Source organism: Lutjanus erythropterus, chromosome 18 (assembly GCF_056507025.1).
Source record: "Lutjanus erythropterus isolate fLutEry1 chromosome 18, fLutEry1.hap2, whole genome shotgun sequence".
NCBI classification, from domain to species: Eukaryota; Metazoa; Chordata; class Actinopteri; order Lutjaniformes; family Lutjanidae; genus Lutjanus; species Lutjanus erythropterus.
This window is the reverse complement of record NC_139334.1, coordinates 8,756,876-8,781,850: the sequence shown is the minus strand read 5'-3', so window position 1 is coordinate 8,781,850 and position 24,975 is coordinate 8,756,876. Positions and strand designations below refer to the sequence as shown.

The following is a 24,975-nucleotide window of genomic DNA, read 5'->3' as shown; positions in this document are numbered from 1 at the left end:
TAAGATAAACTGAGATGGTACTGTGAGTTGAATTTACCGTGGGATATGATATTTGAATGCAATTAAACATTTTTAACGAAAGAAAGTCCACACTATTTGAATCTCTGGCAGTTTCAACTATTATTTTAGGTCGTTGCCAAAGAAAATCAATTGTTTTCTTCAACTTTAAGCTGATCCATGTCCCTTTCTTCTGTGTCGCACGACTGTGCAAACGTGAAACGCAGGATAAACAAAGTCCTATCAGGCCGAGTCGAAGATCGTCTATATGAAGACGATGATTCACCAGATGTTTAAAACTATCCCGCTCTGCAAAAAAATGATCTGTTATCTGTACTCATGCGCTCTACACCTGCAACGTTATTTTATCAAGCAATGCCACAGATTCCTACTGGAGCCCAAATAAAGCAGATAAATAAAGCAGTGATTGTAAAATATTAAATAAAATATTTAAAGACTGGTAAAAATGTTGTCAGCAGGATGTGTCTTGCTACTCTAACATTAAAAGTGTTTTGTGGCCTTAATATTAATATATAAAATATCTATAATTTATGTATGATGCATAATTATTCATCTTTCATATTCATTATAACAAGATATTGGATGAAGGCATTCAGTCACTGTATTTAAGACCAATTTTAATGTACATGAGCTTTTTATTTTGTAGATTCAAATGATTATTTTTTTTTTTTTTCAAATGATAAGATAAACTAATCCAAAAGTCTATAGTCTAAGTCTAAAGTATGTTGAGATCAATACTGGATTTTTTTTTTTTTTTTTTTTGGCTGTCACTGATATTGGGGAGTTTGAATATTAGGGGGAAAAAAATAAAAAAAAATATTTTACTTGTCAGTGCTCTCTGCTGCAAAGACTATGTGATAAAGACAATGCTTCTAAATGACCCTGTGGAGTTTCTGTACTGCAATTTCTTGTTAGTCAACAGCTGACATATTGATAGAGATATCTGCAATAAGCCAATATTGGCCAATATATTGGTCTGGCTAATGCCTGATATCAGACAGAATTGTCAGTTCATTACACTCCATTTCCATCTTCAGAATCTCCCTCAGCCAGCGTGGGTGGATTCAAAGGTCTGGATCCAGGAAAGTCTGGCTCACTTATCTGTCTAGCACCAATATTACGTAGACAAAATTTATTCTGACTAGACTTAATTCAACATTTAAATGCTGCTTACATGTTAATGCATCAGTAATATTAGTCCAGTAAGATGATATTTATAAAATAAGACTCTGTATGGGCCATTTCCGCATAATGTGTACTTCTTTTGTTACTTTTACTGTATTTTGTTGTATGTTGTTGTCATTTTTCCCTAAGAATATGAAACTGTGGAGTTCCTTAAAAACCATAGACAGGATTTATGGTCTGAATTCACTTAATTCACAAGTTTTACACTGTCTTTAAATTAAATTACTTAAGCATTGTCTGTGCACCATTTTTATTGATTATTATTTTTATTTTGCCTGTGGCAAGGGAAAAAAGCAATATACAGAATTATTATTGTTGTTGTTGTTGTTGTTGTTCCTCTTCTTCTTCTTCTTCTTCTTCTTCTTCTTCTTATTATTATTATTTTTATTTTTTTTTAATTTTTTTTTTTTATCAGAAGTAGTGGTGGTGGTAGTGGTAGTAAGCGTGTTAAATGAAATATTTTAAATCATGCTCAGTATTATAATTATGCTAAATATTGTAGTTTAAGCTACGATAGCAGAGGGTGTGTACGTTTTTCCCCACCTTGACCTTTTCTGCACCGGAAAAACAGACAGAGTGAGAGCTCTTACCTCCCTGCACCTCTCAGCTCAGGCTCGTAAAGCTGTAGTTTGATGGGACTTGTCGGTCTACGTCACCGTGTCGGCAGCAGGAGCAGAAGGGGCGTTGGAGGAGAGTTTCGGCCGGGTGTCATTCCCCAGAGGAAGAAGAAGAGGGTGTGATCGACGTTTACCTGTTCAGTGTCACCTGGCCTTCCTGTTGTACATGCCAGTCGTCGAGTTTCACCTACCTTTGGACGTTTAAATACTGGCTTCACTCAGGAGTAAGACGGAGAAGGCTTTAAAGGTAACGTAACGCTCATGTTGGGAGCAAACCGTTGGGAAAAAAAAAGCTTGATTCGGTGTAATGTTAGCCCAGAGGGAGGCTCACGAACGTTAGCTAAACAACCTCACTGTCACCGACACACACACAATTCAGCGTATAATTTGAAACTACATTACCGCTGTCATTATGAGACAAATAGTAGGTTTAAATTTATTTATTTTTAATTTTATGAAGACTATTTCTGGCTAATATTTCTTTGACAATAGTCTTAAGGTAGCCAAGGTTACAGGAAGTTTGTTAGCTAACGTTACTCAGGTTAGCAACAGGTTTCCCAGCATGTCATTAAACAGATGCTGTTTAAAAAGGCTTATATCTGCTGTTGCTTTTATTTAATGACCGTGAAAACAATGAATATCCTCTATTGACACATGGAAACCTGTCTGCCTCTAACCTGTATGACTCACCAGCACACAATGTATGTTCACAGTGGTTATTTAATTGCATTATTATTTCAGTAGTAACATAGCCAGACTGGACTTGGTTGGAAAAGCAGGTCTAAAGCAGGTCTTTTCCCTAAGCCCAAACAGGTATCCTCAGATGTCTTGTTTAAAATTAAAGATATTCAGTTTACTGTCATAGAGGAGTAAATTAACCAGATATTCACATTTGAGAAGCTGGAATCACAGAATTTTAACTTTTTTGTTAAAAGTATTACTCAAACCAATTAATCACTTAACAAAATAATTTAGGATAAATTTGTTTACATTTAACTAATTAATTGCTGCAGCTTTAAGTGCCCACTACCCACAACAAGAAACCACTGGAATAAACAATTAAACAGGAAAATAACTGACAGATTAATTGATAATAAAAATAATTGTTATTTGTGGTCCTAACTGAAATGCCCTCCCTGGTCATTTTGTCTCATCTTCTTATTGTTGTTTTTTCATAGGATGCTAAGAAGATCCTGACTCGTGGCGGCACCAACATGAGTGTGACATCATGGTTCCTGGTCAGCAGCTCTGGCACACGCCACCGGTTGCCACGGGAGATGATCTTTGTTGGCCGGGATGATTGCGAGCTAATGCTGCAGGTTTGTGTCACCTTGTTTGTTTAAGAGCACAACTGAAGTGCTGTGTGTGGGTGTGTGTGTGGAGCTGCAACAATTAGTCCATCAGTTGTCAACTATTAAATTAAACATTAAAGGATGTCACTTTGAGCTTTGGAAAACACTGATACATGATTACATTTTTTTTTTTTTTTTACAATTTTCTGGCATTTTATGGACCAAACAACTAATCAATTGATAGATAAAATTATCTCTAGGTTAACTGATAATGAAAATAATCATTATTTAAAGTCCTATGTGTGTGTGTTTGCCTACATGTCATGTATGAGCCCTAACTGGTCTTCACTGTAGTTTGAGCTTTATGACTCTTCACTGATGTCTGACCCGACAGCTCGTCACATAAATATGTGAAACAGCAGTGGGAGGCTCGTTGCATGCCTTGGTTGTGTGTAACCTGGTGACATTCATACAAAGTTGCCCCTGACAGCCTTTCAAACAATGACTTAAAACACAGCTAAAGCATTCCTCTGTGTTGTTTTTCTATGCGGCGTCTGTCATAAACACAACTTCTTTGTGGTCTTTGTATGATACTCTCCCTCCCATTTTCTCCTCACTCTGTATTTAGCCCAGTGAAAGAGGAATGTTGCCTCAGAAACAGTTGTTTATACTTTCCTTACTGCAGTACGTTATGCTCAGAAAAAGCCATGCCAACCACAGAGTTTGGTTAGATTCAAAAGTTGCTCATGTCCACATTTAGGCGTCGCCAGTTCAAGGAAAAAACCTCAGCCTTCTTCTCCCAGTCTGAAATGATGCAGACATTTCTATTGCTCTGCTTAAGTGCTCAGGACTGCTTCCTGAGTTGGCACACAGACGGTTTCTGCTCCAAATCATCTTTAACCCTTTAATCTTTTGTTTTCTTCTGTTTGTAGTCCACTAAATTCTTTCAAATTCAAACCACAGCTGAATGTCTGTAACATGAGAATCCTGTTTGGCGTGAAAAGCAGAGATTAAGAGTGGAAGTGAAGTTGTGTCAAGTAGCATAGCCGTGGGCCTCGACTTGAATGTTTGGACTTTCCATGACGACTGGCGTCTGATCAATGTCTGTATCTCCATGACAAGTAATTGGAACATGTGCCTCCTGCAATAATAGTAACTGCATTTTGTCTACTACAGTGGTGTAGTTATTTTTTCCCAGTGCTAGAGCTAACTGAACATGTATTTATATGCAGTACAGTGTTTGCATTAAGTTATTTGGCGGTCCACTGAGTGAATAGGCCCAAGAAGACAATATAAACAGCCTCTGAATGCTGTTTATCCCAGTTAGTTGGCGATGTGGAAGAGTGTATGTCAACCCTGTAAATGGACCATTGAAAGACGGTGGTAATTTTGCAAATGAGTTTGGCAGTCACCTTCAATCTTTGTGACGAGGAGGCCCACAGTGCCTAATGAGCAGAGAAGAGTTAGTGAGTCAGTTTGAATCACGTGTACAGTTTGCACTTAATTATTGAAAGCAGATTTAGACATAAGCACATTTTTCCCCTGATTAATGGCAGGTAGACCATGAGGACAGTGACTTGAGGCATGCAGGCAGAGTTTTGTAGATGAAGACTAGCTATTAGTGTAATATTTAAAGGCATAATATGCCACTTTCCTAACAATTTATAGACTTGTATAAACATTATCTCTTTAAATCATCACTTATGACATACTATAAGTGTGTGGTGGTGTCTGTATCTGAAGAGACCCTGCCCTCTGTCTGCCTTTCTTTATTTTTTCATGTCTTGCTTTACTTGGGACACTTCTTGGCTTGGTCTTTTTGGCAGTGGTTTGTAGCTCCCAGGCTAACAGCACACAGGTTCTGAGGTCAGAAATTCTGTGCAACAGTGAGAAAATAACATTTCATTTCAAAAATTCACTGCTTTGTTCTCACTACCTGCGCTCCCTCTCCTAATTCACAATCTGTACCTCTCGCCCTCTCTCCCATTCGTTGAGCTGAGGCGGAGGGGCCAACTTTGAATGGTGCATTTACAAACAATGTTGCTGATTCCACCTTTAAGGCTTGTTTGTAGTTTATGCAGGGGAAGTACTATCTGACTCTGCTCAAATGTTACATTTTTATCCACAAGTCCTGGGAGTGTGAAATTAACTTTATTGCTGAAAAAAGGTCTAATAATTATTTGGTCAATAAATCGATTAATCATTTAGTCTGAGCGGTGTCAAGAAAAAAAGCCTGTATAGTTTCCCTGAACCCAAGGCATTGTTTTAAAATGACTTTTGTTTGACCAACAGTCAAATACCGAAAGAATCTCAGTTTACAATGATATAAAACAAAAGTGCATAACATAAATTCCTGTGTTTTTAAAACACAGAACAGAATTTTTGTTTTATTTTGATTTATTTTTTTTTGCCTGAAAAATATTTTAAATGATTAAAACTAGGGTTTGTAACACTGGTGAAACCAGCAAGAGTAAGATATATTTTGTCAGTATCCAACCAAAAAAATCCCACCCCCTGCCTACAGGACACCCTCTGAAGCCACCTCCCCAAAACACATGAACGCACACTGCCTGACTAGAGTACAAGTTGCCAACCATATCCTCCAACTACCTCAACTCTTATTCACATGACAGGAACAAAAAACTAATATCATTATACTGAACATAAGCCACAAACATGGCTACTGTTACTATTCTGACCTGTAAAACTAGCATGTTAGTATTGGGAGATTTTGGCTGCACATTCTCTGCCATTCATGTGCAACAAACTTGCTTTAGCAATATATCTGACAAGACTTGTGGAAGACTCCGGTCATGCACTATGAGTGCACGGGCAGAGGGCATGCTGGGAGGCAGGTATGTAGGTAAGCAAGAAGGTAGACCATCTAATAATGTCACTCAAGCTGAATGAAATGACTGATTGGTCTTAATACAGGCTTGCAACAGCCACAGATACCAGATCATTTGATTTATTAGTTGCTATCTGTATAGAATGAGGATTTCCACAAATACAACAAAATGGTTCTGAAATACATTACCTACCCTAACTTTAATCAATGATCAAAATAGTTGCTGATTAATTTTTGCCGCTCGACTAATGGTTTCAGCTCTAATGACTTTTGCTTTACTTTCGTTGCAGTCTCGCAGTGTGGACAAACAGCATGCTGTGATCAACTACGACACAAACACAGATGAGCACATGGTGAAGGACCTGGGCAGCTTGAACGGGGTAAGTGAGTTTGTCTCTAGTGTCAGACTACCTGCCCTGGCCATTGTGATAAAGGAGCCAGGCGCTGGCCTCCCTGGAGACTCTAGAGCACAAAATCCCCTGTCCTCTCTGTGGGCCAGAGATGGGGACGGTTGGTAGAACAGTTGTAATCAGGAGACTGGAGACTTTTCCTGCTGGCCTGGACCCCCCCTCCTTTTTTTTCTTTCCATTCTTTCTCTCTCACTCTGTAGCCTCCCCCTCTCTCCCTTCACTGCTCTGTTGCCACTTCACTGCACCATTTCATCCCAGTGAAATCCAGATTTGAGCAGTGGGAGAAACCATTCATTGTTCTCAGAGAGTGTCTCTTTTGGCTTCAGTAACTGCAGCCAAACTAATCAGAGCAGAACGGTAACTGAAATCCAACAAGGCTTGATTTTTTTTGTTTTTCCCTCAGTTATCTTCATTTAGTCTGTTTAGAACCGGATCTCCTCCTGCATTCTCATGCAGCATTATCTTTCTTTACAAACTCTGGAACCACAGTCTCTACTTGTGTTAGTTTAGGCAGCTGATAGCCTAATTGATCAGTAAACTAAGCAGTGTTGCATGTGTTTACCTCTACCTGGCCTTTAAGCATTCTTCAAAAACCGAGACGAGCGTTGCATAACAACCTAATCTCATCAGAGTTTTAATGTGTGGCTGGATTAACTTTCGGTGGGAAAAGGGCCAATTGCAAAGCACCTTACAGTACGTGCTGTGAGGAATTAGAGAGCCTGTCACCTGTGAGTCAACACGTTTGCTTCATTAATGACCTGTGAAAATGATTTGGTGTTATTTTTCTGTTTTGCAGACTTTTGTGAATGACCTGAGAATCCCAGATCAGACGTACATCACCCTCAAGCTCTCTGATGTCATTCGCTTCGGTTATGATATCCTTTTTTAAAATCTTAGTCACATGTTTGGCTTAACTTTGAATCATGTAATGCAGACTTTTTTGTTTTTCAGCTGGAACAGTTTAAGTTGGTGATTGGCTGCCCACACTCAAGCACATTTTTAGCATTTTTTCCCCCACTCTGTGGTCTTTCACTTCATCGGCATGTTAATCCCCTCTGTTTTTCAGTCAGGGGTTTTAGATTATGGTCAACTGTGGACAGAAAATCTCTTGCACCCTTTGACCCCCAGAACAGAAAACTCATGAATGGTGAAACTTGAAGCTGTCGAGTACAGAGACATTTAGGAGTGTTTGGGACCAGTGTATGGCATGTGGTTCAGCAAGATTCAAGGAGTGGGTCTCTGAGGATATGAGCTTCTTTGAATTGTAACAGGTCGCTGCTGCCTATCTGTTTTCCTTCCACTTGTATTAGTAGAAGAAGGCACTTTTGACCTCTGTAGGAGACAAGGTGAATTCTAGGCAGAGTCCTTTAGTCCCTGCCCCACTGACTGATTGTCAGTCACTAAACTGTGAATGTACTGTGTAAATGGATGTATTATCATATTTATTTACTAAAATTAAAGTATATTTGTGTACTTTAACTTCTCCTGTACATGCTCATGTATATATCCTGGAGAAGAGTCAACACAAGGTCCCAGAGGAAGCTCTTAAAGTAAGTAACATTGACAGCTTGTGCCTTCTTTTAGGCTTGGAAAAAATCCTTGTCAAGGATCCCTGTTGATAATGATATAAATGGCAGAACTTCTTCATCTGACAGAAGGTCAAAAACACAGAGGCTTTAAATTTACAAGGAGCAAACAGACAAGCAAGTACCATAACATTAAAATATTTGTCATTTTACTGATAAATTTCAATTAACTAATTAATTAACAGACTAAACTATCCAATGTGGAAGTGTTAGTTTGAGAAGTGAAATGTGATATAATGAGTGCGTGACCTCAAGAACACCTCAGTGGAATTTCTTCAGATTTGGCACAAATGATCACCTTAACTCGAGAATGAACTGATTAGATTTTGGTGGTTTAAGTTCAAGGTCACTGTGAGCTCAAGTTCGCCCCTTTTTCTTGAATGTGATAGGGACACCAATCAGAAGCACATGCTGATAATTTCAGTATATCTGGCACAAATGTCCACTTGGACTCAAGGCAGAACTAATTAGAGTGAGATCAAAGGTCATGGTGAACTCCCAAAACATCTTCATTCAAAAGGTCAAAGGTCAGCTACACTGTAACATTCTAATAATATCATGAAGTTCTGTAGAAACACTTTTCCATTGTCCAACACTCCTTTGAACTCCTCTGTAAAAAAAAAAACTGACAGCTTATGTCTCACTGAAAATTATTCATTGGAATCATACATGTCAGTATAATAATAACTTCCATTTTGCCAAACTACTGCAAGATAGTAGTTCCAGTTTTTATTTTAATAAATTATGTTTTTAACTTGTGCATTCAGGGCACTATCAATCAAATTGGTGCTGATTTATCTATTTTAAGGATAGTGTGCAGTCTCTAGCTTCACCTTAATAACTATCCCAGTTAAATGTTGCCTACACCTAGCAAATGATAGATGCCCCAAAATGTGACATTTAAAGGCCTATTATGTACAGTCAAAGGGGTTTAGTTATCTACCACAGGGTTGCAAAGGGCATTGACTTAAAATGTATACTTGCAAATTTAAAAAAAAGATGAAAATTGTATGAAAAAAAATTTGTTTATTAATTAATCCTGTAAATAGTGTTCATTGTTAATAATAATAAAACAGAGCTAACACTGAACAGAAGCCCCTGGTGGATATGTCTGAGGATAGTTACATCTGTGCTGTTTGTTGACATAAGATTTCTCACATCCTGCTTCCCGTCTGTCTCTCTGTGCAGCATGAGAAGTACACCAGTCAGTTGCAGCTAAGCATAAAAGCCCTGGAGGCAAAAGCGAAGGAGAAACAACAGCTCCAGAGCTCCGAGAAGAGCAAGGCCTCTGTTTCCAATGTCAAACTGCAGGACAGGGCAGAGCGAAGAGCTCACTCCCTCACAGGTAAACGGCACTGCCCACACACATAATCCATCATAGCAGATATTAGCAGGAAGGCAGCAGGATTTATGATAACAGGAGCAAGTCAATTGTTCTTGTTGCCTGAGAGGAACTGAAGTGGATTTGAATACTGTGTTCAGACACACATGAGGAAGAGGAAGTCTTTCTGTCTGCATGTGCTGCATGACTTTGGTTGTAGATCACTTGATAAAGTGGTTGTGGCTTCTTTTATAAAGAGCTTCCCTGGTGTGAGATTAGGCTACCATGTGAGCTGAGAGGCTAAGGGGTCAATCCCATGGTATCAGTGAAGAAGTTGTCTTGATATCCTGGAGGTCAGTTGAATAAGAATACATGAGCCTGCCAGACAGGCCGAAGGGTGAAGAGTTAAGGACGAGCAGTCTTATCTCTGTGAGCCACGCCTGACTTCTGACAAGAGGTGGGGTGCTGCCAAACACACCGATGATAGTTCAACGTGCGTCGTAGAAGAATTAGAAAGGTGTCTTGGCTTTTTTGGTTCTGCCCATGTGGCTACTTGTGGATTTGTTGCTGCTCATATTCCCAGTTGCCTTCACGGCCTTGAGCTGTGCTGAGTAAATCCTGTTGTACAGTAGAGGCAGCAGTGGAACAGTTAGAGAATTGTTAGTTCTTTGTGAATGAAGCTCATTCACGCCAACAAAACTTATTCCAGCTGTTGTTGATTTTGCTGGTGCTCTTTCTGCTTTTCACCCCGTGAGCTTAGAGGGAAAACTATAACTGCTGCTTAAAATAGGACATTTCCAGGCACATATCCCTTAAACTGCCTCACAAATAAGTCATTGAGCTATAGCACTTTGGAAAACATTTAGAGAGGCTTGCAAGAAGTCTCTCACTAGGACGAGAGTGTGGTTGTATCTCCTGCAGCTATAAGCTAACCACAGTGGATCCTGTGAACCTGTGACTGCATACACTTTGTTGAACATGTTCACTGAAGTCATGTTTACAAGGGGTGAGAGTGTGACAGCAGCCTTGCTCTGTGTTGTTGTTACCCAGTCCAAGAACGAGATAACTGAACTAGCCTCTGCCCAGCACAAACTGAGCCTGCATACCTCTGTTGACTTCATGCAAATTGATTCTCTTTGGCTGAATTTATTTGACTGGAGGCCTTGATAAAGTTCTTTAGTTTACTCTGTATTTTTTGGATTGGTTCTGTTGAGTTTTTTTTCTGTCTGTTTTCTTTGATCATGCAAATCATGTCACTTATGGAGTGCTGAGAGAGAGCTGTGTATATCTCTTTCTGTGTGCTCTCTTGCTTGTTTTCCCCTGCAGCTGCACAGGATGTGGAGTGTGTCCAATCCTCCAGCTGTCTGCAGGGCAGGACACTTCACTTGTACAGTGTGTGACTCAGTCAGGCCTATTTCAGTCTGCCAGGGGCAATTTAGTATTTTCTAAAGGGGCATGAAATGGATTGTTCACATAGTCCCCGATACAGTAGAGTCTCATTCAGTGTGTCCTAATGCTTATTCTCTTCTTTTCCTTTAACCATTTGACCAACTGATCTTTTCTCATCTTATAATTTCAACATTTCATGTCAAAAGTATGCCTTTTTATGTCATAATAATGACTTAACATAGGGATATTTTCATTTTATATTCAGGGTTGTGCTCAGTCAACTTTAGTCGGGACACTCGCCCATGTTTTCTTTAGCTAAAAGGAGGGGTTTGGGTAAGGGGAAAGGAATTAGCAACATGCCCGTCTGCTTCTCCCGTCACTGTGTTGATGTCTTATTGTGCGTGTCCAAGGCAACAGTTGTGCAGTGAAGTGCTGTTAATACTTAGAATAGTGAAACCTCCACATTAAAATCCAGGGAGCTTGTTTAGTCTAAGCATGAAGCCAACAAGCAGCATCTAGATGATCTGATTAGTGGCATATAGGCTGACTGGCACGTGTGGACTGGCAAGTCACCGGGTAAACATCAGTTCAGAAACAGCATCAGGGAAATAGCCATCATTCCCCAGGTTACACCTGTATGCAGGGCTCAGTCTGCAAACAAGGTGTTACTGTTTACAAGAAGCCTCACTGTACATACAGTTGTTATCCTATATGCTGTGTTATATTGGTTTTTTTTTCTTTGAAGATTAGGATTAGCTTTGTCCTGATTCACACGAGAAGGATTATGTTTTTGTGGCATGTGTATTAGAGTTTGACCCCCACTACTCTCTGTGTGGCAATGTGTGGAAAATGTTGACATTGTGAAAGGTTCAGAGACTGTGTGTAATTGTAACACCATATCTTTCTGAGCTCCAGTCTTTTGCAACATTTTTGTTGTTGCAAGTCCAAAACCGGACACAACATGGTCTGATCATGTGACATTAACGTACAGCCATATAAATACAAGAGGCCGTATAAATTCAGTCCTTTGTTTCTTCTTTGCTCCCTGTACCTGAGTGTATCCATGTGGCTAACTGTGTGTGTTTGTCTGTGTTTGTGCTTGTGTTTGTGTGTGTATCTGTTAGCTGCCACAGATTCGCCGATATCCAAGCCTACTCCTCTCTATGGCCAACCATCCTGGTGGGGGGAGGATGAGGACCCAGCTAACAAAAAGCAGGACAAAGGTGGAAAATCGCCAGAGTCTCCAGGTCAGAGAAAGTGTTTTATATTTACTAATTACTAATATATGTACAAGCAACAGACTTAATTATGGTGTTTATAATGAAGTCTTTATATCTTTAAAGTAAAATGTATTTTATATAGTAATTGTATAAGATCTTCCCACATCTGTGAATTAGACCCTAATTTGTACTGACATGTTTTTCTATGCCACTGCTATCTGATGCCCTTTGTGGGTCACTGAGAGATGGATGGTGTTGAGCCCAAGGCAGGCCTCATGCCACCAGTTGTGGTCTGTTGGCCAGACCAGACCATGCCAAGCCAGTGGGCAGTGCCTGTCTGCCTCGTGATGGATTATGACCCTCATAGCTGCTGAGGGTGGGGGTGGGGGGGTGGGGTGTTTGCATCATGTTGCCCAGGCTGAAACAGATTATTCTCGCTCAGCTACCCTCCGCTGGACTCTGAGCTCCTAAAGTGATATTTGGCCACATCCAACTAGCACCCAGAGACCGGCTGGCGGATTTGTTTTCTCAGTCTAACAGCTGGAATCGTTGCGTGATTTGTAACTCCCAGTTTCAGGGATTTTGACACGATACACAAACTGTTAGTGACATCCCAATCATTGTATCTCAGCTTGATTGACTTAGCACTGATGTAAGCTTGAAGAAGAACTTGAATCAAAAGAGCATACCATATACATATAGTTCTATTATGAGTGCCAAAATTGTTTTCTTTCTATTGTCATTACTTTTCCAAACATTGGGTTGGTAGCCAAAATGGATCACTGCCCTGTTTTTATTGGGTCAGATGCATACCACATATGTGTATTTTCTCAAATATTGAAAAGCATCATGGAATGACTGACATAAAGTAACCCTCAGTGACATGATGAACAGAACATGGTGCAAACACTAACAAAAACATTTATGTTTGGAACATAAAAAAGACAACTTAAAGCTACAATGTGTAATTGATCATCGATTAATCATTATCATCTCTAACCTTGTCCATGAACAAGATTTCTGTCTGATACATTTCAGATAGATTTTTTTCATCAGCTATGGTGGTTATTTAATAGTGATGATGATGATGATAATGATTCCACGCCACTTCACAACGTCCTCAAACTAAGTCTTTTGTTAGTGTTATTTGTGAGAGAGATCCCTCACAGCAGAATTTACATATTGTGTGTTTAACTGAACTGACTACTCATCCCATGCATGATTGGATTGTGGGTGGTCACTAGAATATTTTAGTATGAAGTCTAGATTTGATCTGCTCCTGTTTGCGCTGTTAAAGTTACTGCATTACACTCTTAATACAAACTCAACACATTTGTATCTGTTTCAATTTAAAAGCCCTCTAGTATTTCAGTGGACAGTAAAAGTTTTTTATGAGGTGGTGAGAAACTAAACATCACACTCAGCAAATTTGATTATTGCTGTGATGTACTTTTATAATGAAATAAATGCACTTCATATACATTTCAATTTCATGATTGTTTGTTTGTTTTTTTGGTCTTCATCAGTTTATAAATGTAGACATTCTGGCATTGTAAGTTTGGGTCATGGGGAGACTCCAAATTTCTCTTTTGGTTCTCAAGCTGAAAAAGTCTGGGATCCTGACTGAATGGGTTGCAGTATGTAGAACTATCACTAATACTGGCTTTGTATCTCTGTGCTTCTTGTCTTCTCTCCACTTTTCATTGCGAACAGAGCCTTCTAAGGACATGTCCAGATATGAGGTCAATGGTTCTCTGTCTGACAGTCAGGCCAAGTCCATCTTCTCCTACCGCCGGGAGCCAAGCTACTTTGAGATCCCGACAAAGGAATCCCAAACGCGACCTGCCAAAAAGCCAGAGTCTCAGGTTCACGAGGTTCCCACAAAGGACACTCCCGATCAGACTCAGTGTGTCCCCTCCACCCCCACACCTCCTGTGGTCCAAAGCCATGCCTCCTTCACCATCGAATTTGATGAGTGCACACCAGGTAAAATGAAGATAAAGGACCACGTGACCAAGTTTTCTTTTCGCCAGCAGCGCAAGCAACCCTCCACAGAGGTCACCACACCTACTGAGGTGATGTCAGCAGAAAGCAAAGTTGCTGATTGGCTGGTCCAAAGCAATGCTAGCATGATGAGGAGGAGGTCACATGCTGAAGACCTGTATAGCACAACCAGTGACCCATTACTTCTAAAGACCACCAAGGGTGAGTTGCTTGCACAGAAGCTGCTGTTTATTTATATGTTTGTTTGTTTGTTTGTTTGTTTTGTCAGCACTGGCTTAGATACCAATAATACGCTAATTGCAGTGTTAATATTGGTAGCAAATTATGACTTTGTGTAGGAAGTGCATGCTAGTCAGCCTTCCAGGTACGGCAGTACTGTCTAGTTGTGTGTAACTAACCTTCCTACCACACAAAGAGATTATGTGGATTAATAGATTTTGTTATAGGTTTTGTCGTCATAAATTAGTTTTTATGTAGTTATCTTTTTCTGTCAGTGAAAAAATGTTGTGGATGAAAACTATGATAAAAATTATTTGTCAGTGAAATTAAAACTGGCTAACTATGGCTTACTGATGGTCTCTCCTCACCAGGAAACCACCGTGAAGATGGCACTCACAGTGATTCAGGGAATCCTGCCATCAATGGAAATGATTTCCTCCGATCAGAACCCCTCCGAGCCTCCCCACCACAGCGCTACGTTTCCCCCGACTCTGAGGAGCCCGTGTCCCACTGTCCACCAGAGTCTCAATCCTTGTCCAGTCTTGGCAAGGCTGAGCCTCACCAGGCCTTTGTCATAGAATTCTTTGATGATAACTCAAGAAAGAAGCGTTCCCAGTCCTTCACCCATAACGCATCCCCACCTGAGCCCTCAGGCCTCAGGACCCAGCTGGAGAAGGGGAGGAAGAGCTCAAGCCCGACTGGAGAAAGACTAGTCCCGTCTCCAGCCTCCACCACTCCCCCAACACAACGATACACCATCCCCCTGAAGGACCCTGCGTCCACAGGCCCCCAGAGAGCCGGCTCTCTACGAAGGGAGAAGACAGAGGACCGCATCAGCACTAGCTTTTCCTCTCGCTCCTCATCATCTGTGTCTGTAAGGCCTTTTAGCAGCGTGGGCCGGAGATCCAAACTTGCCCAGGAATTTACTGCTGAATTCCTTAAACAAGCGAAACAGTCGTCTCCTGCCAGCCGGGAGAAAAATACAACCAGTCCTACTACAGCAGCAAAAACAGAGACAGTGGTAGTATCGCAGAGTAGTCAGCCTCCATCTAACACCCCCCACCAGCCACAGACCTCCTCTCCTATCCACCAGCCTGTTCCCCTCAAGGTCCCTGTAATGCCCCCGGTGTCTCAGAGTGCAGAGGTCCAGAGCCCCGCTGTCGGCCCCAAACATGAAGAGGAGGACAGTCTGAGCGATGCAGGAACCTACACCATCGAAGCAGATAGTCAAGATAGAGAACTGGAAGAAGCACGGGGCAAGATTGACCAGGCATGTGTCTTTCTCTATTTAATTATTATAGATTATGTTAGGGATGCACAATATGGATTTTTTTCTGCCAATGCCATTACCTGTTTCTTATGGCTGATACCAATAAGATAATTGATAATTTCACATTTTTGCATTCTAAAAGAGGTTCATATAACATATCATGGATGATTTAATATTCCATTGCTCTGACCAAACCAAATCTAGCAGACATCATTATTTAACAAAAACAAAAAAACAGTTCTGAGTCTTCAAATATTCCATTATTTTTTCCAGTAAAGTTAATCAAAAAACTTCACAAATATACTTCTGTATACTAGCTTTTATAGGGCATTTTGCCTAAGATTTCAAATAAAATACAACATAATCTGTCAAATTAGATATTATGATGGGCAATATTGAATGACTTTAATTTCATTATTGGAATAATAAATTATATATACACTTCCTATTACTGGATGATAGTTTTTTGGCCACAGTTTATTGTGCATCCCTAAATTCTGTGCATGAAGTTGCTATGGCCTATAATAATCAACATTTTACTTAAAGGAAATAAGTCACTTTTGCAATTCACTAGTGTCCTCTGTCTCTTAGGAGACAGTCCATCTCAGGTCTTGTCTACATGTATACAAATATTTTTTAAACAGATATTTTCCCCTTATATTTAAAAAAAATAATTCTGTCCTGACCTTTGTTTTACAAAATATCTCCATATACATGAGAACACAAAAACGATTCCAAACGCCACTAGGAGATGATAGAGTCTACATCAACAATACGTCCAATACCAGAAAAGCACATTTTGAGCGTGTGTAGTGACCTCATTTTCTTTTCAGCAGGAGTACCTTAAAAATACAAACAACAGTAAATAATTTTATATTTGCTTGTTAATTGTTATAGTTATTTCTTCACCTTTATTTATTTAACACCCTTCTGGCACACAGCCTAGAGGTGCTAACAAAATGTAAACCAACCAGAAGGCAGCCATTATTGTTGCGGGTGCATGTGCAACAATGGGCATGAGTGAATTGAGGTGATGATCCTCTTTTTTTCATGTCCACATGGATACTCAGGGACTAGGGTTTTCCTTCTTTAGAAGGAGTTTTAAAAAAAAAAAGCATTTTAGTGACCTTAAAATCTAACTCTGTGTGGATGAGAGGCCAATATATTGAGGAAACACGTTATCGAAAATATCTATATGTGTGTATACAAGATCTCAGAATGAGACATTGGCAGTCACACTTTCTCTGTTCCTGCACTTATTATCCACTTGCACTGCTTTGTTCCTGACAGGTGTTTGGAGTTTTTGAGAGTCCAGAGCGAAGCAACCAGAGTGAAGCTGACACATCATCAGCATTTAGGCCTGTTATTGGTCAGGGCAGAGAGCAGCATAGGCAGAGTAGCTGTGGGGAGGTGAGGCCAGTTGCCAGAGCAGGGACAGAGTCTGGTAATTGTAAACTGTCCTCCTCTGGGTGTGATTAATCACTGGATGGAATAATCAATATGACAATTAATTAATATGTTGCGTCAGTAAATGTTAAAACACACAAATCAGTATGGTCTTGATCTGCCTTCCTGGGGTTTCTTTTTTTGGTCTTTCTCTCTTGGTTTCTAGATTTGTCTCATGTTTCCTCACAAGATCTGGGTTCTTCATTGTTGTGTTTTTTCTTTCTAACCAGATGTAAGAAAAAAATCCATGTTTTAATAACCACTTTCCTTGATACTTACTAATGAAATGATGGGATATTCTGTTGTTTGTCATATTAGCCATGTTCTGAATAAGGAAGTTATAAATTGTTTCATCTTCTGTCTTTTTTAAAGGTATTGAATAAGTTGTATATTGTGTCATGCAGGTTCAGCCAGCAGGTGCAGTGGTACAGGGGGCTCCTAAGTGGATGTCTTGCTGGGCCAGCTTGGCAGACAGCTACACAGAATCTGGCCCTTCGTCTGGCCTCTTTGACATTCCTTCCCAGATGGAGCTGTCGGGAGGGGGTAAGCCACCTGACGAGACACAGGTCTATTTGAAATGATAATGAGACACCCTGATGAATATGAATGATATTCAGTTTCAGCGTGTGTGGTTAATATGCATTAAAACTGTTTCACTTCAGCACGAGGCACCATCATCCACAAGGCCACCCTCAGCCGACACCACGACAGCACCGACTCAGACGGTTCAAGAGCTCGGCGCATCCTGCCCCAGGTACCACAGGGGGAGAAGAGTGACGTTCAAACTCCCAGCATTCATGTTCATTACGACTTGCATTCGACGTTTGATGTAGAGGACAAGAGCTTAATGGGACCCACGTCTCAGGACAGCCTTCACAGGTTATCGGTGCAGGACGACGTCGAGCCAGACAGCCTTAGTGACGCCAGCAAGTCAGACGACGGTTCCATCATAGAGCAAAGGAGGAGACCACTGTCAGACACAGAGAAGAATAAAAATGAGGACAAACACAGACTCACAGGAAAGTCTACATCATTTTACATCGGCTCAGATGAGGCTGTGTCCAAACCTGAACAACCCAGCACTCCCAGGACTGAAAGAAAACAAGCAACCAAAACATTCTCAACAGCAACCCTGACCAAACCGAGAAGTAACCAAGACTCTGGAAAAGTCAAACCCAGTGTGTCGGCTCCCGTCCTCAGCCAGGGGACACAGAGTCCAGAATCCAGAGAGGGCACACCATTAATCAGACAAGAGAGCTTCACCAAGGAGCGGCCTAGCAACGCCAGATTACCCAACATTTCTAGCCCTGAATCATTCCAGGGGGCCTCTAATCAGGACACTCATTCTTACCTCAAAGAGACAGAGGACGTTCTGGCTGTCCTGGAGGCCAAACTCCAAGCAGGACAATCAGAAACAACACCGTCTCCAATAATGGACTCCCTTTCCGGGGAGTCTGATGTGGATACATCCAGCACAGTGAGCCAACACAGCAGTAAGACGAGACCAAACACACTGACTAAAAAGCCATCCGTTAGTGGCCTCCACAGGGAAAAGTCTTCAGCCAGTATAGCTAGTCAGGACTCAGAGAAGCGGCGCACTCTGGGAGTAGACAGCAACAATAAGAATGAGTCTTTCAGGAGGCCAGTTGGACTGAGACGTAGTGCTGGAAAATGTGGCTCCACAGATCTGAGTGATGACCCTCAGAGCTTACCTTACTCTGACCAGGAGTCTAACAGCCACCAAACACGCAAAAAATACACAGTTCCCCTTCAGAAGGAGGACGGCAAGACCTCCAGAGTGTCCCAGGCCTTGACGCGTGCCAACAGCTTGTCAGCACCTAGGCCCACCAGAGCGTCCATGCTCCGGCGTGCTCGCTTGGGAGAAGCTTCAGACAATGAGGGCACAGAAACGGACAGGCTGTCCCAGGAGGCAGGCAACGCCCCAGCTAAGCAGCCCCAGGAACCCAAGAAACTCTCCAGGCTGGACATGCTGGCAATGCCTCGCAAGCGGACAAGCTCATTCAACACACCCAGTGACACGGAGACTTCCTCCACCCCGCAGTGGACGGGCAGGAGCACTGGATTCTCCAACCGCAGCACCGAATCTGGCGGCAGCTCTGTGCGTAGAGCCTCTGCTCCGGGGCCAAAGCCTGTGGAAAGGCCGCAGAAAGCACCACTCAACAAGACACCGATCACTCGCGGACGTTCAAGCAGCGCCAAATATGCCAGCAGCACTGCAAGTGAGTATAATACAGATACTCAGACATTCACCTGTTTCAGTGTAATATGTCATGCCTCAGTCAAACCAAGTATTGTTGAAAAAAATGACTGGATTGGAGTTATTACAAGGTCTGTAAATCAACCACAGTGGTGAATTGGTTTGATACCGTAATTTTCTTCAGTTAATATATTGTATGTTTCAGGAAACAACATCTGGGTTCTATACTTTCATCCAAGTATCATTAGGGAATTGACTCTGGGACTTCATTTACATAATTAACACTAACATTCAGGGCCATATTTTTCTGGTGCAACATCACTCAGCTCCCGTTTCAATGTTTTGTCAGGAAATCCAACCTAAAAACTTGCAGCAATTGAGGAGGAACAAGGTAATAATACTTAAATGTAAAGAGACTTTTAATGAAATACTCTCCAACCAGTAGATTTGTTTAAATCAGCATTAAGGGCGTCCTTTTCAATTTTTTTTTTTAAAAGCTCTTCATGTTTTGTTCTTGAAATGAATTAGGGAGCAAACGCTGCTGTGTCACATTATAAAATGTGATGTAACCATTTGCAACGTGAAAAACGTAAAATTGTTACATTGCTACAGTCATATCAGGGCTGCATTGATCAGTTGACTAATAGGTTAGTCAATTGAAAGAAAATTAGTTCCCAGCTATTTTGATAGTCGATTAATCGTTTCAGTTATTTTTAAGCAAAAATGTTTGCTGATTCTAGCATCTTAAACGTAAGGATTTGCTGCTTTTCTGCCCCATTTATGAATCTTTGGGTTTTCAGCTGTTGGCTGGAAAAGAGAAGCTGTTTTAAGACGTCACCTTAGGCTCTAGAAAGTTCAGATGATTTTTCAAAAAAAAAAATTTAATCGACAGATTAATTGGTAATGAAAATAATCCTTAGTGGCAGCCCTCGATCATGTAAAAGCCAGACTGTTTAGTTATTATTAATTCCTGTCATCATCATACTAATTAACTGTTACAAACCCCACATGTATGCCTCTGGCTGCAGATTTGTGCCCTTCAATCTATATCCATCTTCAGTGCTGCACATATTTGAACCACGATAGCAGATGTGCTCTCAACACCTACTGCCTTGTGTTTGTTGTTGCACGATTAAAAAGGGCCCTCATAGTGCAATACTACATAGATAGAATAGATTTTCTTTTCGACTCTGCACAGTGTTCTCCTGCTGTCATGATTTATGAAGAATTTGTGGCCATGATGAAAATTACAATACTAACATGTACAAAATGATTTTTGCTTCTCTGTATGGCACTTGTCTCGTACTCATCTGTTGCATTGTGGAAGTCAAGCACTCATTTCAGTTTATGAATTTTGAATCTGAGAAGTAAAAATCTGAGCCATCTTTCTGATAAAGTTTAGTTGTAGGAATGAGCTCTTCCACAGAAGCTTTTCTGTCTCTGGGTGTGGGGAGGATTTTGGTGACACATCCTAAATAGTTGGTGGTTTTTCTCGGCTGTATTCTTTGATGGTATTTCCTTTTCTCTCCTTTTCTTTTCCCAACCTCTCTATCCTCATCCTCCATAACTCAAACCAATTCATGACGCCAAGGCTCCAGGAGACGACAGAAAGGCTCTGACTATACCTCTACCTCAGACGAGGAGTATGACTCAAACCAGAGCACTCCTAAACACAAACGCTCCCAACCTTCCTCAGCTTCCCACAGCCCACGTAGTCAGCCTCGGCCCAGGCCTCAACCAGTGGTAGCCCTGCGTCCAAAATCCCGCAGCAGAGACTCTGAGGAGGAGAACCATGAGGGAGAAGCTCTCCACAGCTGGTCCAACCACAGTGCTGAGATTGCTCGGTAAGGATTTTTTTTTCCTGGTGTAGATGCTAATAGGATTCCAAAGGTTAAATTGAGCCAATACCACATTACATTAGTAACAGTAATTTGAGTGCTCAATTTTGATTTAGGTAAATTACTGCAATGGCACAGATTCTTATGCACACATTACCTAAACTGAGCACGTCAGCCATCTTTCTAATGTGTTCCCTCCTTGTTAGGTTGAGTCAGGACCTGGCTAAAGACCTTGCTATCTTGGCCAGAGAGATCCATGATGTGGCAGGTGATGGTGATCCACAGAACCCTGCAGCGGAGAGTAGTGCACCTGTCTCCATGGTGACCGCTCGTGAACAAGTACATCAAACGTTACCCTAGAGGCTGTTGCTGTTTAATCTAACACACTGACATCTAACATTCTGTCTGTCTCATATCACAACACTAATTTCTAAAGTCTGGTTGTGTTTCAGCTGGTTCATCGTATCCCGGAGGCTGGATTAAACTACCAGAGAGTCCCACCAAGTTCTACAACTACAAGGGAACCTGACTATAGCTTGAGTGATCACGAACACACCTCCAGGCAGCGGGCTCGGAGCAGAGATGAGGTCTGACACAATAGGATGCTCAAACTCATTTTTAAGGAGGACCTATTATGCTAATTTTTCAGCTCTATGTATTTATTCTAGGATTCCACTAGAGTAGTTTTGCATGATTCACAGCTCAGAAACAGTAGTTATTTTATAGTGACCCTTAATGTAGCTCCTTAATTCATCCTCTGTCTGAACAAGCTGTTTTAGCTTTTGTGCCTTTAAGCCCTTCCAGAAAAACCCATTTTCTTCCGATTGGGCAAATTCTTTGATGCCTGCCGAGGGGCAGCACCCAGTGCATGTGAGCACCAAAGTGACAGTCACTGGGGAGTGGAGTTTTGGGTGCCAGGTGTTGATTACTGCACCGAAAAAGAACTTTATTCTCTGATTTTAGAGAAGCTGGATTGTGGATTTTATGGAGAAAATATTTTCTGTTTTTCTCTGTGATTTCCTCCAACTTGTCTGTTCAAACTTTTGGCGAGTTTCCTGATTGGCAAAACTGGGATTGGTGTTTGTGACTGGCTAGTTTAGCCGTTAAATGCTTGTTAGCTCATTTAGCCTACATGCAGCTGACTCTGCCTGGACAAGAGCTCAAAAACTGTGGGAATACATGACTAACTATCAGTGGTGGTTAACTACTTCAGCAACAAGTAAAGATACGTGTCCATCAGAAATTCTGTAAATCACAGAGAGTTGACCAGCAACCAAAATAGCACTTGTGAGACATACTGAACATGATAATAATCCTGAGCAGAGCAGTTGAATGAAGACTGTCTGGAGGATCATTATTATAAAGTACTTCGTTTTTTGTTTTTTTGTTTCCAGGTCATGGTAGACAATCTGATGCTCAATCCTGTGTCTCAGATCATCATGGCCATCAGAGAAAACACTGAGCAACTTGCTGACAAAATTAAGTAAGTTGTGAAGAAAACACACATCACACACTCTTATGTAAACATCCTTTATTCCCACACTTAATCTGAGTTTGATGAAAAACTTAAATGATTTTGTCTGACGAGACTGCACTGAGCCTGTAATCCTATTAAAGTAGCACAACTGAGTGAGTCAGCGGACAGACATATAGTCTAACTGACAGTATGGGACTGATATGTAATCTTCAACAAAGGTTAATGCAGATGAAAACTGGAGGTGTTGTAAAAGTTTCCGTTGTGAGATGAAGCCACATTTTTTTTAATTTCATTGTTTGTTGCAAGTCTTCATTTAAAATATTCTGAGAGTATTTAAAGTACAAAGGCAAAGCCTTATAGTTGCAGGAAGGATAACAAGACTCTAGCATATGAACTGCATGATTTAAATCTATTCCCTTCTCCTCTTTTTCAAACAATAACCTTACTATAAAATTTCATGTAACTATTTTACATTCTGAAAGAGGGATGTATAATAAAGATCTGCAAATAATATGTTGGTTCAGTAGCTCATCTAAGCTTTAAAACAAAAACCGGTTAGGAAGCCAGACAACCTTTTCTTGAGACATTAGGGAAAAAGCGAGAAAAACAAAAAACAACATAAAAACAAAAACACAACAACAAAGGGCCAATCAATTTGTTAAGTCAAAACAAAAAGTGCAGCGGCCACTTTTGTACATATGACACACAGTTTGACTGTAACTTAGTAAATCTTTTCCTAAAATAAAAGTTTAAAGCTGCAGGAGGTAGAAAGCCTGAAAACTGATTTTTGACTCTCATCTGAGTTAGGTTTCGTTTTCTGTACCCTTAGCCCCTCCCACTAGATGAGCAGCATGCCCTTCATGAGTGTAAGCAACCGTTTACTAAGGCTATCGTGAGCGAGCACAGACTGACAGACAACAGCTGTGTGTAATAAAACAGACACCTGACAGTAAAAAACACACACGGCCAAAGATGTCAGTACAAAAGCACGGCGTTATTTATTTACCTTGTAAACTGTGCAGTCAGCTTCTCCATGGTGCTGCTGCACACAGGCTTACAAGCAAACATGAAGATAAATCCACTTTTTAATCCCAAAAGTTTAATAAACAGACTCTGAAGTCTTATCTGGACGGTCAGCACACCAGTAATTGTTTCGTGAACCACTGCTGCAGAGGGGCTGTGAGGCAGGAGTAAAACTAAACCCAATTTTTCATCTCAGAAGTTTCAAAAACAAATGCTCTGGTCTGGCCGGTCTGCGGGTCCATGATTTCCGCGGGTCCAGAAATCTAGTTCTCTCTCAGAACCCCTGATTTACAATATGCTGAATGGTTTTTATGAAATTATTTCTCAATTGTACCAAAACAATGTTGCCAACTGGAGCTTTAAACCAATTAGGTATATTTCCAACTTTTATTTTAAAAACACCGATAACTTATCAAAGAAAAAGTGTATTTTAGCATGTCTTAATTGAAATTTGTTTCATTTAGTAATGGGGCCTGAGACAAATCAACAATGTTTTGGACACAAAAGTGTGGATCGTCCCTTTGAAAAAAGCTCATCTTCTAACACATTTTATGCACACAGGGTACTGTTCCAGGACAGGGTGGATATCTGGCAAGAAATCGAGGCCAAGGTTAATTCTGACAATGATGTTCCTGTTGTCAAAACTTCCAACAAGGTTGGTGACTTACGTTTGTTAATTTTCAAGTTAAATATACCACTTAATGCTACTAGTTTGAGTTAATATAAACATCTGTATTTCAGGAAATCACATCTATCTTGAAAGAACTCAGGAGAGTTCAACGACAACTTGAGGGTGAGTCCTCTTGACCTTTTATAAGCAATATAGATGCAAATCATCAATAATTTTTGTAATACTTTTGTATTGTGAACCCAAATAATAAGATAAAAACTACATTTTTTTCCCGCCAGTCATTAACTCAGTCATGGAGCCTGGCGGACAGCCTGAGGCATCCAAGGTCTCCTCCTCATCTGGAGTTCAGTCTTCCAGACCTCCCCCCTCTCGAGACTTTAGAACAGTCCATTCTGCCTCCAAGCGTGGCGGCGGCCCAAGGCCCAGCGAGAGTGTCAGGAGAGCAGCCGTGACGCCAGACGATCTCAGAGAGGGATATTTGGTCTGAGATGTGTGGCTGAACTTCTGCTGTAACCCCACAAACCCAGGTGTTGCACCGTTGTGCACACAATGAAACCAAGTCCAGGGGAAGTGATACACAGAACTGTAGCCTCCCGGATATCCAAACACTACTGCACTATGAGCACTACACACCCACACAGTGATGCCTGCACTTAATGCCATTAAAGTACGCTCAGTGAGAGGGCCACATGTGAGGTGATGGTTTAAGGAAGTAACAAAATACTTCTCCCATTCACCTCTGACAGGCTTCAAAGCTATACTTGATTCTCTGTGTGTTAAGAGGTTGACTTCTTTATTTGCCAATGATATGACCCGCATTGCAGATTTTAAAAGCTCATTGTAATTATTTGGTTTGTTTGAAAACCAGCCTGAGCAGAACCATCTCAGGGAAATCTATTAATAAATAAATATTGTATGTTATGTGTGTTTAGTGACACATTTTTGAGATGATATTAGTTTATT

General features: G+C 40.9%; 1 protein-coding gene across 4 annotated transcripts; it reads left to right on the top strand.

The window, feature by feature from the left end:
• Positions 1-1,860: 1,860 nt before the first annotated feature.
• cep170ba (centrosomal protein 170Ba) lies at positions 1,861-24,501 on the top strand. Of its 4 annotated transcripts, none has more exons than XM_084743308.1 (19): positions 1,861-2,067; positions 2,999-3,139; positions 6,251-6,340; positions 7,167-7,247; positions 7,864-7,920; positions 9,145-9,301; positions 11,791-11,913; positions 13,600-14,091; positions 14,481-15,379; positions 16,670-16,789; positions 17,230-17,368; positions 17,488-19,065; positions 20,740-20,887; positions 21,088-21,220; positions 21,334-21,468; positions 22,276-22,364; positions 23,943-24,036; positions 24,123-24,174; positions 24,291-24,501. In XM_084743308.1, the coding sequence occupies exons 2-19, from the start codon at positions 3,035-3,037 to the stop codon at positions 24,497-24,499; spliced, it is 4,701 nt and encodes a 1,566-aa protein (XP_084599434.1). In that variant the 5' UTR covers positions 1,861-2,067; positions 2,999-3,034; the 3' UTR covers positions 24,500-24,501. The 4 variants fall into 4 exon arrangements, with proteins under 4 accessions (XP_084599434.1, XP_084599433.1, XP_084599432.1 ...); XM_084743307.1 differs by having other exon boundaries at positions 20,635-20,887; positions 21,088-21,202; XM_084743306.1 differs by having other exon boundaries at positions 1,862-2,067; positions 20,635-20,887.
• The last annotated feature ends 474 nt before the right edge of the window (positions 24,502-24,975 follow it).